The 14,460-nt window shown below is 50.4% G+C and overlaps 1 protein-coding gene across 6 annotated transcripts in view; it reads left to right on the forward strand.

Annotated features, from left to right (window-relative positions):
- The window catches only part of IDUA (alpha-L-iduronidase), a 28,626-nt gene extending 20,047 nt beyond the window's left edge, over window positions 1-8,579 (forward strand). For 2 of the 6 annotated variants that reach the window (XM_049886531.1, XM_049886537.1), the window contains exons 14-15: window positions 120-6,655; window positions 7,547-8,579. In XM_049886531.1, the coding sequence (XP_049742488.1) occupies window positions 120-226 (107 nt within the window). In that variant the 3' untranslated portion in view covers window positions 227-6,655; window positions 7,547-8,579. The remainder of the gene's footprint in view (window positions 1-119; window positions 6,656-7,546) is intronic. The other 4 variants (XM_049886532.1, XM_049886534.1, XM_049886535.1 and 1 more) reach the window with 4 other exon arrangements.
- Window positions 8,580-14,460: the final 5,881 nt, after the last annotated feature.

Below are 14,460 nucleotides of genomic sequence, written 5' to 3' on the forward strand. Positions count from 1 at the left end.
GCACTGGGTGGGTGGGCACCCAGAGACTTGCTTAAGCTTGCGCGGGGGGAGCTTTGGAGACTTGGGTGGGTTCAGGTGGGCACACACTCACGGATACACATGCATCTTTGTTGCCTCAGGCACAGGTGTTGTCTCCGGCTCCTACCGGGTTCGAGCTGTGGACTACTGGGCCCGGCCCGGCCCCTTCTCAGATCCTGTGCAGTACCTGGAGGTCCCTGTCCCGTGAAGGCTGCCACCAGGTGACCCTGTGAGCCTGCACTGACTCTTGAACCTGGGGAAGACCGGGAGTCAAGATGGGCTGGGCGGCCATCAGCTGGTCAGTCGTCAGCTCCGTTTGTCCTATCCTGCCCCTACCACTTAAACTGCTTTTTCTACACGGTGGTCTCGAGGTCAGACTTCGTGAATGAACAAGGGGCAGACCTAGGGGTTAGTGTCCGAGGGTGAGGGCCTGGCTGGGGCAAAGCTGATATTTCCACTCAGAGCCCACTCCCCATACAGACACCCAGGTGCCTCCACTTTGATTTGTGGGACACGGCTGTTGAGCCAAGAGAGGTCTGAGCTGCTGGCAAAGGCCCACACATGCTCTTTGCTGCAACTGTGCAGCCCCTGGGGAGAATCCTGGTATCACACAGGGCTGGGGAGCCTGCCCAGCCAGGCTGGACACCCCATCGCCACTGGGTGAGGGAGGCCCCACTTGGAGCTCCAACCCCTGCATTCCTGACCCATCGTGCAACATGGGGAGCTCAGCCATGAGGGAGGATGTGTGCCTGGGTGCTGAGGCCCTGCTGGGGCTGTTCCTGCACCCTGCCACAGCAGAGGGTGGGGTGGCATCCTTGCAGCCTGGCCCAGACTGGCCAGTGACAGGAAGGGTCGGCAGTGTCCACAGTGGTCTCTGTCACCACCGTGGGGTCATCTCGAGCTGTCTGGGGCCTGGAGAAAGCAGATGGTGTGCTCAGATGAGGATGGCTGGAGAAGAGTTTAGCAAAGGGATTCTTTACAGCTGTGTGGCCAGGGGCAGGGAAACCACAAGAGAGGGTGCAGAATCTTGGGGGCTGTCCCCCCAGGCCAGAAGGGGCAGGGGAAGAAGAAGCCACCCTTTGAGGAGTGGAGACTCTCAGGGATGCCGCCAGCCAGTGGGGCCCTGCTGGGTGGGAACCAGGGAATAGGGACCACCACTTGTGTCCTGCCCCCTCTAGTGTACTCTCCTGGCCACAGTCACCCACCTGGAAGACAGAGGCATCACGGGATACTGTGCGTTTCCCTGGAGGTTGTCTTCACATGACTCAGCAGGGGGAGGGGAGCAAGCATTGGGAGGGGCTGGCGAGATGGCACCGGTAATTCTGTTTGCTTCTCCGAATCTACTTCCTTCTCCGTCCAGGCGAAAAGTTCACGTCACTGTGTGTTTCTGACATGCGGGCCACCAAGTCCCGCCAGCTGCCATATCATGGGAGGGAGATGTCAGCTTGGTCATAGTTCCACCTGGAATCCAAAGCCATCACCCATTTCCTGCCCCCCTTTCCCCATCGGCGCCTTAGGGCTCTGGGCTGAGTGCCTGGTGGGGCACCCAGACTGTCACCCTCAGGGCCCTGTCCTTTGTGTCTCTGTGGTGGCCAGTTTCGCGCTGACTGTGGTGATTGCACAAGGAGCCATGGCACCATCTCTGAGGTCCAGGCGTCGGCCTCCCTGCCCCCGTTGTGGAGTGGCAGCCCTATTTCTCCATAGTAATTAGGACCCGTCACCCTGACCAGTAAAATAGCCCCTTCTCCGCCTGCTGCTTTTGTGGCTCGAGGAACCTCTAGTGGCCAGGAGGGCATCTCAGCTTCCAGTTTATCCCTGGTGAATACGGCCCGTCCTTGGATACCAGGACTGTCAAACCAACTGAGCCCAAGGCTGGGGGGACAGGGAGGAAACTCCAGAGGTGGACAGTTGGGTGTGGTGGTTCCAGGCCCATGTGTCCTGGCTTTCAACAAAACAGCCATGCGTTTAAGTGTCCACCTCATCCTGGAGGTAGCAGCCCAACCTCAGGTGGTGGTCCCCTGCTGGGCATCAGGAGTCCATCCTGCCACCTGACCAAACCAGGGGCATCCACAGACACCTGTATGAGCAGATTTCACAGCACAGCATGAGCCCCAGGCCACACATCTTGGGTGGTAAATGGGCTCCTGTTGGAAATGATGTGTGGAGGTGCCTTGGCAATAAGTGATCGTCCTGTTCAAAATGACCAACACCAGTCCATTGCAGCTCACTAATGCCGAGGCTATCAATCCGTATGCGTTCCATTTCATTTTTGATGGCTTCCGATTTTCCTAGATTCATACTTTGTACATTCCACGTTCCCGCTATTAATGGACGTTTGCAGCTGTTTCTTCTCATTTTGAGTCGTGGCACATCAGCAAATGAAGGTCCAAAAGCTTTACTCCATCCATGTCATTAAGTTGACTCTACTTTGAAGAGGCAGCTCTTCCTCAGTCACCTTTTGAGAGCCTTCCAACCTGAGGGGTTCGTCTTCCAACGCTACATCAGACAATGTTCTGCTGCTATTCGGGAGGTTTTCACTGGCCAGTTTTTTCAGTGGTAGACTGCCAGGTCCTTCCTAGTCTGTCTTAATGTGAAAGCTTCGCTGAAACCTGTCCACCAAGAGTGACTGTGCTGGTATTTGAAATACCGGCAGCGAAGCTTCCAGCATCATAGCAATACATAAGCCACCATAGTACGACAACCTGCAGACACGTGGAAGCAAGAAATACTGAGCCCAAAAATGGTGGTGCTGGCAAGGGCATTTCGGGTAGGGATGGAAGTCCACTTCTGCAGTAGGTTCCCTTTTTCCCGTGGGATAACCACCACCTCCTTCGTGATAAAAGGCTGCAGTGTAATCAGGCAGCCACCAGGTTGCTGACTCCCCCCACCCTTCCGTGGAGCCATGCTGGTGGCAGGTTGGGCTTGGAGCAGTAGCGAGAGGCAGGTTAGTTTTGGTCAGGGCAAGTCCATGTTGATGAGTCCATACATAGCTTCCATCCCTGCTGCCACCACCACTTTGCATGGGGCCGGCCCGTGGAGTGTTCACTGCGTGTCTTAGTTATCTAGTACTGCTACAACAGAAATACAAGTGGATGACATTAACAAGGAGAAATTTACTTTCTCACAGTCAAGTAGGCTAGAAGTCCAAATTTAGGGTGTCAGCTCCAGGGGAAGGCTTTCTCAGTCAGCGCTGGAGGGAGGAGGTCCTTCTCAACAATCTTCCCCTGGACTAGGATCTTCTCCACACAGGAACTCTGGGTCCAAAAGACGTGCTCTACTCCTGGTGCTTCTTTCTTGGTATGAAAACCCTAACTCTCTGCTTGCCTCCCTTTCCTTTTATCTCCTGTAGGATAAAAGGGGTTGCTCTGAGTTGGAATCGACTCAATGGCAGTGGGTTTAGAATAAAAGGGGAAACTCTGATGCATATTGGTTAAGAGCTACAGCTGCTAACCAAAAGGTTGGTAGGTTGAATCCATCAGGCGCTCCTTGGAAACCGTATAGGCAGTTCTACTCTGTCCTATAGGAGCGCTATGAGTTGGAATCAACTCCAAGGCAATGGGTTTGTTTTTGTTTTAAGATAGAAGGTGGTAAAGGCCACACCTCAGGGAAACTCCCTTTACATTGGATCAGGGATGTGACCTGAGCAAGGGTGTTAGTCCCACTCTTATCCTCTTTAACCACAGGCAGAGATTACGATTTATAACACATAGGAAAATCATAAAACGGAGGACAACCACACAATACTGGGAATCATGGCCTAACCAAGTTGACTCGTATTTTGGGGGGACATGATTCAGTCCATGAAGATGGGGAAGAGGCTGACATCCAACATTGCCATTGTTGAGCATCTTCACTACGGTGGATGCCCTCGGGGTGAATGCAGCATTTTTGTAGGGCACGATATTCTCTGTACCCATCCTAAGAGCACATCTACTGCGTCTTTTCCAGACCTCCTTGGCACCAAGCTTCCAGGTTCCCATCTTGGTTTTTTTGAGTCTGAGCAAGTGGACAACCTCTTGGAGGCTGCCCGTTGTAGAGACATTCCTCAGGCCAAGTGAATCACTAAGTTCTGCCCACCAAGGATGTCCCTCCACTCAGGGCCACCCAAGTGGGGCTCTAATGCAGAACCATCCCCTGCCAGGCAATGCCAGTGTACCACACAGATACACCCATGAGCCAAGTCTGCACTTTGCTCACCTCTCTCAACAGCCAACAGGAAACTCCTTAGGAAGCCATAGGTGTGCTTGAGGGAGAGGTGGCAATACAGAAGAGGCAGGTAAATGGGAGCTTGAGCCTCCCGTTCATACAATTGACTTGTACCTGGTCTTCTATATGCCCGTTGGTCTCATATCAGAATGCTGCAGAGCACCCAGTTCAGGTCTCCTGGTCATCCACCTAGTGAATCACAGTTAGACATTCAGCAGGGCCCCACAGCAAGTGAGGAGCTACTTTTCACGTGGAGAGCTATTTTTTAAAATTTTTACCGTGCTTTTTTTTTTTTTTTAAGTGAAAATTTACAAATCAAGTCAGTCTCTCACACAAAAACTTATGTACACGTTGCTGAAAATACTCCCAATTTCTCTTCGGCTACTGAGACAGCCCGCTCCCTCCCTCCACTCTCTTTTTATGTCCATTTCTTCAGCTTCTAACCCTCTCTACCATCTCATCTCCCCTCCAGGGAGGAGATCCCAACATAGTCTCAAGTGTCCACCTGATCCAAGGAGCTCACTCCTCACCAACATCCCTCTCCAACCCATTGTCCAGTCCAATCCCTGTCTGAAGAGTTGGCTTTGGGAGTGGTTCCTGTCCTGGGCCAACAGAAGGTCTGGGGGCCATGACCACTGGGGTCCTTCTAGTCTCAGTCATACCGATTAGTCTGGTCTTTTGACGAGAATTTGGGGTCTGCATCCCACTGCTCTCCTGCTCCCTCAGGGGTTCTCTGTTGTGTTCCCTGTCAGGGCAGTCATTGGTTGTAGCCGGGCACCATCTAGTTGGAGAGCTGTTTTTGACAGGAGGGAATGGCCTTAATCCAGAATGCTAGGGTGTCTGTGCTGTGTATCTCCTACTGGTGCTCACCAGAGGCTCCATGGAGCATCTCTGTCTGCCACAGACACTTTAGACAACATTGGGCCTGCTGGGTCATAAGACCTGTCTTAGTCTTCTAGTGCTGTTGTAACAAATATCACAGGTGGCTGGCTTTATAAAACAAAAATTTATTTTCTCACAGTTCAGAAGGCTAGAAGTCCGAATTCAGGACAGTGGCTCCAGGAGAAGGCTCTCTGTCGGACATCCGTGTCTCTTTCAGCTTCCGTAGCCCCTGTGTTCCTCGTTTCCTTGGAGATCTTCATGTGGCACCTATCTTCCCCTGTTTGTGCTTCCTTGTTTCTGTCTATGGTGCTTCTTATAAGTCAGATGTGATTAGGATTAGGGCACACCCTGTACACGGGCAAGGCTTCTTTGACATTACAAAGAAAACCCTATTTTCAAACAGGATTACATCCACAAGTATAGGTGTCAGGATTCCAGCACATATTTTTGGGGGAACATAGTTCAATCCATAACAAGACCCAAGTGGCAAGGTAGCTTGTGTTGCAGCCTAGACCTGCAGAGCCCCTTCTTGCCAACATTATCATTCCTCAAGCAGTGGGTCAGAGCAGCAGGTTCAGATGTGGTATATGTTGCACCCCAAATCCAGAGTCCCGTCAAGCTTTGTGCCTCTAGAAGTGGGTGGCGTAAGCTATGACTTACCTCACTTTAAAATAGAATATACCAACACACCATAGACTATGGATCCCTGAAAACTTCACCGAAGGCTCCCAAACTTGGCCATCTACCCTCTGGTAAGCATGTGTTTTCTTTACTAAGGCATTTTGAGTGCTTGCTATGCAACCAGCATAATGTCATCGAGAAGATCGAGAGCTCTCTAGATGATGACAGCAGGAGAGTTGACATCATTCGGGTTGAACTGTAAAGGTATGCTGAAACCCTGGTGGTGTAGTGGTTAAGCACTACAGCTGCTCACCAAAGGGTTGGAAGTTCGAATCTGCCAGGCGCTCCTTGGAAACTCTATGGGGAGTTCTACTCTGTCCTGTAGGGTCGCTATGAGTCGGAATCGACTCAACGGCACTGGGTTTGGTTTTTTTTTGGTTTGGATGTCTCTGTCGCCTGAACGCAAACTGCTTATCTTCTTTATTGATAGGGATAGAAAAGAAAGCATTTGCCAGGTTAGGAGCTGCATAGCAGATGCCAGGGTGGTTGATTTTCCCCCATAAAGATACTATGTCTGGACCTCATCTACGAGTGGCATCCCCACAGGTTAAAGTATGATAATCCAGCGTCACTTCACGTCCATCTGGCAACTTACATGAAGAACATAGAAGGACACCCCTCCTTGCAGCTTCCAATTTTTTGATGTTGGTCGGGTGGATTATTCAATGAGCAAGGTAAGCACAGTGCTTACCTTGCTTACCAGATCATCTGTAATGAACCACTTCACATTTTTCACCACATCAAAGATTCTGCTTCTAGGTATGTCTGGCATCTCTCTCTCTCCCAACCCCACAGCACCTTCCTGCAGAATCAAAGCCTCTTTTCAAATGTACAATCCCTGACAGGGATGGATTACCCAGTACGCAAGGTAAGCATGGGCTTACTTGTGCTTTACCAATCTGTAGTGAAACTGCTCATCACAGATGACCTGGGAAGCATGGTAAGCATTGTATTTACCTTGCCTGTTGGATAATCTGTCCCTGGTTGGCATTAATCTCTTAAATTTCCCAGGAAATGATTTAGTTTAGCATGGGGGGGGTGCAGTTCCAGAAGCTTCCATGATGGCCCTCCATCCACAGGTCAGAGAACTAATGTGGAGATTCTGCCAGTGGTTAAGTATGAATGTTCCCAATTACATCCTTGGGACTAGAGAAATATCTACAGGGTAGGTCTATAAAACCACTGGATTCACAGTTAGAGCCAGGTCAATACCCCGCCTATTGCCAGATCTCCATAAGTCTTTTCGAGCCACAATGGTTTTCAGGTGACTGGGGACTAGCAAGAGTTCAGAGCCATTATTCAGTAGTCCTTGGAAGGTCTGTGTCATGGATTGAATCATGTCCCCAAAAAATATGTGTCAACTTGTCTAGGCCATGATTCCCAGTATTGTGAGGTTGTGTCCTCCACTTGTGATCTGATGTAATTTTCCTAGTTTTGTAAATCCTGATCTTTGCTTGTGGTTAAGGAGGCAAGATTAGGTTATGTTAAAGAGAATTAGGGTGAGATGCAATATCCTTACTCAGGTCACAGCCCTGATCGATGTAAGGGGAGTTTCCCTGGGGTGTGGCTTGCATTACTTTTTATCTTACAAGAGATAAAAGGAAAGGGAAAACAAAAAACCAAACCCACTGAGTGGATTCTGACTCACAGTGGCCAAATAGCACAGTGTAGGGAAACTGCCCCATAGAGTTTCTAAGGAGTGGCTGGTGGATTTGAACTTTTGGTTAGCAGTCATAGTTCTTAACCACTGCGCCACCAGGGCTTCAAGCAGAGAGAGGGGGACCACCTCATTACCACCAAACAAGAAGCACCGGGAGTGGAGGGCGTCCTTTGGACCTGGAGTCCCTGCGCTGAGAAGCTGCTAGACCAGAGGATGATTGATGACAAGAACCTTGCCTGAGAACTGACAAAGAGAGAAAGCTTTCCCCAGGAGGTGGTGCCCTGAATTTGGACTTATAGCCTCCTAGATGTGAGAGATTAAACTTCTCTTTGTTAAAGTCACCCACTTATGGTATTTCTGTTATAGCAGCACTGGATGACTAAGCCTGAGTCTTTCCCTCTCCCCAGGGCAGAATCACTCATACACCTGTGGCTATGTTGTAGGGGCCTTCAAAGGGATCCAGCCTACTTCTGTCAAGGGCTCTGGGTCTATGGACTGGCTTAAGTCTGGGAGCTAGATAAGAGGCCCTGAAGCCCCCCTGGGCACTTTCTGTCAGATAACTGCCCACTAGACCTAGAATTTTTCTGCCCACATGCACTTCAAGCAGCACTTAGTAGGTGCCCATCTGTTTGATTTAGTCAATCTCACCGTGGCCATAGATCCCTGAGGGCACATTGCTTCTGGAACATTCATGCGCCCATGAGTACCTGGGATCCTGTTAAAATTCAGACTCTGATACCGTAGGCTTCGGGTGCGGGCTAAGAGTCCACATTTCTTACAAGCTCCCCAGTGCTATTGCTGGTCCATAAACCACCCTGCTGAGTAGCCAGGTGACGGTGTGCTGGGAAGTCCCAGCATCTCAGCCTCATTGACTGCAGGCCATGGTTGAGTCCAGGCCCCAGCCTAGTGGATGATTAACCCCAGTCCTGGGTACCCCTGCCAACACATTACTCCGGAATCCCAGCGAATGCTCCCATTCAATACAACGGCTAATGATTTTAGAACCCACTCCCATGGACGCAGGCCCCCCTGCTCCCCGAGCTGATCTGGGTTAGCTTGGCCTGTAATTCTTCACTGCATTTGCTTTCTCTTCCTGGGACAGCCTCAGTCTTGGTCTAACTCTCTTTTTGGTTCAGGAGGCAAAGAGGAATGGTGGGTGGGGTGGGGTGGGTCATAAGGAGGACTGGCAGCTTCCCTGGGGTGCAGACACAGGCTTTTACACGAGGAGGGGCCCCACCAGCAAGGGAAGCTGGGGCTCCCGGTCTCACACACGTCTGTCTGTGAGTCCCATGGTCTCATGTCTGCATGTCCCGGGGTCTCAGAATGCCCCTCCTTCCCGATGTAAACTGCCTTGTCTCAGCAAGTAAGAGCCTCAGTGGGATGAGCTTTCAGGTGGGGCCGCAGCACATAGAACCAGGCCCTGGGCCGACCAGCTGTGGCCACAGGAAATGGGCCTCAGAGGCCTGGTTCTCCCACATGCTGCAGCTGCCCAGCCCTAGCTCTCGATTTCACCTTTTTCTTTTCATGGGCCGTTAGCGGAAGAAGCAAGGTGACGCCAGTCTTTAGAAGTACCTGTGTTGCCACAGCAACCAGGTGCCACAGTCACTTGATCTCCCAACCCCTTGCCTTCCACCTGTACCTCATCCCACACTACCGCCGTGGTAACCGGAGTAGCCATGGTGCCGGTTCCCACTGTAGCAGCTTGGCCCTGGGCCCCTCAGATCTGTGAGTGATCTGACCCCAGGACCCCATCTGGAGGGTCTGTGTCCTAGGACCACTGCTAATATGGATGATTCTGTCATTAGGGTCCATCGAGGGGTTTGGGGAAAGAGTCTAACTACAAAGGTGTGGTCAGGATGCAGAGAAGCACAAGGATGCACCTAAAAGTGGGGGGGGGGGCAGAGCACTGCCCCTCCCAGGTGGGTGCTGGCACCAGAGGCAGAGGGACAGAGCACCATCTAAAAGGGCTCCCCATGGGCCTGAGGCCTCTGACGCTGCAGGAAGGGTGCTGGGAGAGTGAACCCCAGTCTCACTCTCCTCCCATGCTCTGATGCCTTTCCAGTTTGTGCACCGGCCCAACCCAAGAGAAAGCCAGCTGCGTAGGAGCCAGGGAGGCCGCCCGTCCAACCTGGGCCCAGCAGATTGGAGAAGGGGGGCGTAGAGCTGGGAGGGGAGGGGCAGCGGGAGGACAGGGAAGGAGGGAGAGGAGCTGGCGGGTGCCCTTGTCTCCCACTTGGGCAGGGGCTAACCAAGGCTCCATCCAGTCGTATGTGGGTAGAGTCTAGCACCTGGCAAGACGGCCTCTTCTTGGGGTGCCTGGAAGCGAACACTCTCCCCCACTGCTGGGACATGCTCCGGGTAAAGCCCTGAGGGTCCACTCACCCCTCCTAACTCGGCCCTCCACCTAGACATTACCACCCGCCCTGCCCTCCTGGGATGCAGCCTGAGCGCCCCAACACCAGGTCAGAAATCTCCCCGCAGCCTCCCAGTCAAGGGGCTCCAGGAGAGGGAGGCGCTGCCAGAGAAGCGCCCAACGCTGACACCCCCAGCTCAGCAGCCCCACGGCAAAGTGCGGCTCACGCTGCACTCCACGCCCTGGACGCTGCACTCCACGCCCTGGTGAGGCCTCTCCTCCTGGGGCCTCTGCGCCTGGCTTGCGGGCCTCTGGGTCGAGCCCAAGAGAGCACACGGGAGGGGAGGAGAGGGAGAACCCCCATGGCCGTGAGTGCCAGCACTGCCCACCACACCCCCTCCTGCTTGCCCACCCCAGACCTCCTGTCCCCCACCAGGCCATTATACACCCTGACAGATGCCATGTGGATGGCCAGGCTTCGAGGGTCTGTGAGCCCCAAGAGTTGGAGAGATGTGCCCGCTCATCAGCCCTTGGCCAGGAAGGCCTGGCCTGATCAGTGTCCTGCTCTGGCCCCCGGCAAGGACCTGACTGCGGAGAGGAAGCAGCTATGGGAGGGCGGGGTCCTATCCCAGCAGGGCCCTGCTCGGTTCTTGGTCCTGCCCAGGAGCTCTGCCATGTCCTGGATGGCCGCTGGGAGGCAGCACCAGGGTGGGGACCCCATTTCAGCAGGTCCCCGCTCAGCCCACTGTCCTGCCCAGGAGTTCTGCCATGTCCTGAATGGCCAGCTAGGAGGCAGGACCAGTGTCACCACCTTTGAGTCCCTGTGGGGACAGCTAACCTTCCAGAAGGGGACGCTGGGTCAGGTCTTAGAAACGTCTATGCCCTCAAGTTCACCTCAAAGATATGAGCAACCCAGGCCCAGAGGGGTGGGCACAGGCCGCCCGTGGCTACAGAGTCTGTGACGAGAGTCCCTGTGGCTACCCAAGTGTCCACTGTCCCTCCAAACAGTGTCCTAGAGCAGGTCCAAGAGGGCAGCCCCTGCTCTGATACGGCAAAGGCTTCTGGGAGGCTGTCACAGGAAAGAAGTTCCTCATGCACAGCCCCCACCTGTCTGTCAGTGTTACTGTGATGCTGAACAGGTTTCAGAGAGCTTCCAAACTAACACAGACTAGGAAGTAAGGCCTGGCGATCTATTTCCAAATATCAGCCAGTGAAAGCCCTGTGGATCACAACAGTCCGATCCACATTCGGTCCTGGGGAGGGCACAGGACCAGGCAGTGTTTGGTTCTGTTGAGTGAATCGGGCACCGACTCGATGGCAGCTAACAGCAAGGAGAAAAGGTGAAACCCAATAAGCTTATTTATGCACTAAAAAATCTAAAATGATCAACACCAAGCTATTCCGGTGTTATTATGAGTCAGAATGGATTCAACAGCAATGGGCTTCTTTATTCAGGAGTTCGTTTATTCACTCAGCAAATGCTGACAGAGCACCTGCTACGTCTGCAGACCGTGGTAGTCCTCAGCCATTCATCTGCCCCCTCAGCGGTCCTCCCAGACCAGCCTCTATGGGAGCCGCCTCACCTTCTTTTTCTAGCACATCGACCTATTGTTATTTTAAGTAACAACTTTATTGAGGTACAATCGATATACAATAAATAGACATATTTAAAGTGTACAGTTTGCTAAGTTTTGCCATGTATAAAAAACCTAAAACCAAACCTGTGGAGTCGATTCCGCCTCATAGTGACCCTATAGGACAGAGTAGAACTGCCCCATAGAGTTCCAAGGAGTGGCTGGTGGATTCAAACTGCTGACCTTTTGGTTAGGAGCTGTAGCTCTTAATCACTCTGCTGCCATGTATATACCCATAAAATCACAATAATCTAGATAGTGAACACAGCCATCACCCCCAAAAGATGCCTCACACCACTTTGTAATCCTTCCTTCTGGATCCCCTCCACATCCTACCTCATCCTCCGGTAACGACTCACTGATCTGCTTCTTGTCACTATAGATTATTTTGCGTTTTCTAGAATTTTCTACAAATGGCATCATAAGGTAGGTACTCTATGTTGACTGGCTTTGATTCAGCATAATTATTTTGATACCCATCAATGTTGCTGCGTGCATTAATAGTTCATTCATTTTTACCGTTGAGTAGTATTCCATTGTATGGACGCAGCACAATTGGTTTGTCCAGTCACTTGTAGATGGCCTTTGGTTATTTCCAGTTCTGAGCTATTACAAGTAAGCCTGCTATGAACATCTGTGTACAGGTTTTTGTAAGGGCACGTGATTATACCGTTTTACGTATCTGACAACAATGTATGAAAATTCTGCTTGCTGTATATCTTTATCAACACTTGGTATGGTCAGTCCTTTCAATTTTGTTATTGTTGTTAGGTGCTGTCAAGTCGGCTCCTATTCATAGCCACCCTGGGCACAACAGAACGAAACACTGCCTGGTCCTGCGTCATCCTCACAATCATTGTTATGCCTGAGCCCACTGATGCAGCCACTGTGTCAGCTCATCTCATTGAGGGTCTTGCTCTTTTTTGTGACTGTGTACTTTACCAAGCATGATGTCCTTCTCCAGGGACTGATCTTTCCCAGTAACATGTCCAAAGTATCTGAGACTTAGTCTCGCCATCCTTGCTTCTAAGGAGCATTCTGGTTGTACTTCTTCCAAGACAGATTTGTTTGTTCTTTTGGCAGTCCATGGTATATTCAATATTCTTTGTCAACACCACAATTCAAAGATATCAGTTCTTCTTTGGTCTCCTTTATTCATCATCCAGCTTTCCCATGTACCATGGCTTGGGTCAGGCGCACCTTAGTCTTCAAGGTGACATCTTTGCTTTTCAACACTTTAAAGAGGTCTTTGGCAGCAGATTTGGCCAAAACAATGCATCTTTTGATTTCTTAACAGCTGCTTCCAGGTGTTGATTGTGGATCCAAGTAAAACAAAATCCTTGACAACCTCAGTCTTTTCTCTGTTTATCATGATATTGCTTATTGGTCCAGTTGTGAGGATTTTTGTTTTCTTTATGTTGAAGTGGCATAGCGGTTAAGAGCTATGGCTGCTAACTAAAGGTCGGCAGTTTGAATCTACCAGGTGCTCCTTGGAAACCCTATGAGGCAGTTCTACTGTGTCCTGTTGCGTAGCTAGGAATTGGAATCGACTCGACACCATTGGTTTTGGTTTTGTTTTGGTTTTATGTTGAGGTATAATCCATACTGAAGGCTATAGTCTTTGATCTTCATCAGTAAGAGCTTCAAGTCCTCTTCACTTTCAGCAAAGAAGGTTGTGTCATCTGCATATCACAGGTTGTTAATGAGTCTTCTTCCAATCTGGTGCCCTGTTCTTCATATAGTCCAGCTTCTTGGATTATTGCTCACCATACATATTGAATAAGTATGGTGAAAGAATACAACTGTGATGCACACCTTTCCTGACTTTAAACCACACAGTATCCCCTTGTTCTGTTCAAAGGACTGCCTCTTGATCTATGTACAGGTTCCTTATGAGCACAGTTAAGTGTTCTGGAATTCCCATTCTTCGCAACGTTATCCATAATTTGTTATGATTCACACAGGTAAACATCTTTCTGGTATTCTCTGCTTTCAGCCTTTCGTGTAGGTATATGGATATTATCCTATCACTGACAGAGTTGTACTTCAGGATAGATCTTGAAATGTTCTATTTAATGATGAATGCAACACCATTCCTCTTCATTATGTCATTGCCGGCACAGTAGACCACATGTTTGTCTGATTCAAAATGACGAATACCAGTCCATTTCAGCTCACTAATGCCTAGGATATCAATGTTTATGCGTTCCATTTCATTTTTGATGATTTCCTATTTTCCTAGATTCATACTTTGTACGTTCCACATTTCGATTATTAGTGGATGTTTGCAGCTGTTTCTTCTCGTTTTCAGTTGTGCCACATCAGCAAACGAAGGTCCCGAAAGCTTTACTCCATCCATGTCATTAAGGTCAGCTCTATTTTGAGGAGGCAGCTCTTCCCCAGTCGTATTTTGAGTGCCTTCCAACCTGGGGGGCTCATCTTCCAGCACTATATCAGACAATGTTCCGCTGATATTCATAAGGTTTTCACTGGCTAATTCCTCTTAGAAGTAGACTGCTGGGTCCTTCTCCCCAGTCTGTCTTAGTCTGGAAGCTCAGCTGAAACCTGTCCACCATGGGTGACCCTGCTGGTATTTGAATAGCAGTGGCATGGCTTCCAGCATCACAGCAACCTGCAGGCTGCCATAGTACGGCAAACTGACAGACACGCGGAGGTAATTTTAGACGTTCCAATACATATCTTAAGGAGCCCCGATGGTACAATGGTTAAATGCTCTGATGCTAACTGAAAGGTCAGAGGTTCGAACTCACCAGCTGCTCTGCAGGAGAAGAGACCTGGTGATCTGTTCCCATAGGGCTACATCCTAGGAAACCCCACAGGGCAGTTCTACTCTGTCATATAGGGTAACTATGAGTTGCAGTTGACTTGATGCACATAACAATAACAATAGGTGTATAGTGATAACCTTGTGGTTTTAGTTTAATTTTATGTACTTATTTCCTATTAGTGTATGTAAAAATGGTGTGGAGGGGGCATCTGACCTTCTCTAACTTAACAATGGGGGA

The sequence above is a fragment of the Elephas maximus genome, chromosome 5, assembly GCF_024166365.1.
Source record: "Elephas maximus indicus isolate mEleMax1 chromosome 5, mEleMax1 primary haplotype, whole genome shotgun sequence".
NCBI lineage: Eukaryota > Metazoa > Chordata > Mammalia > Proboscidea > Elephantidae > Elephas > Elephas maximus.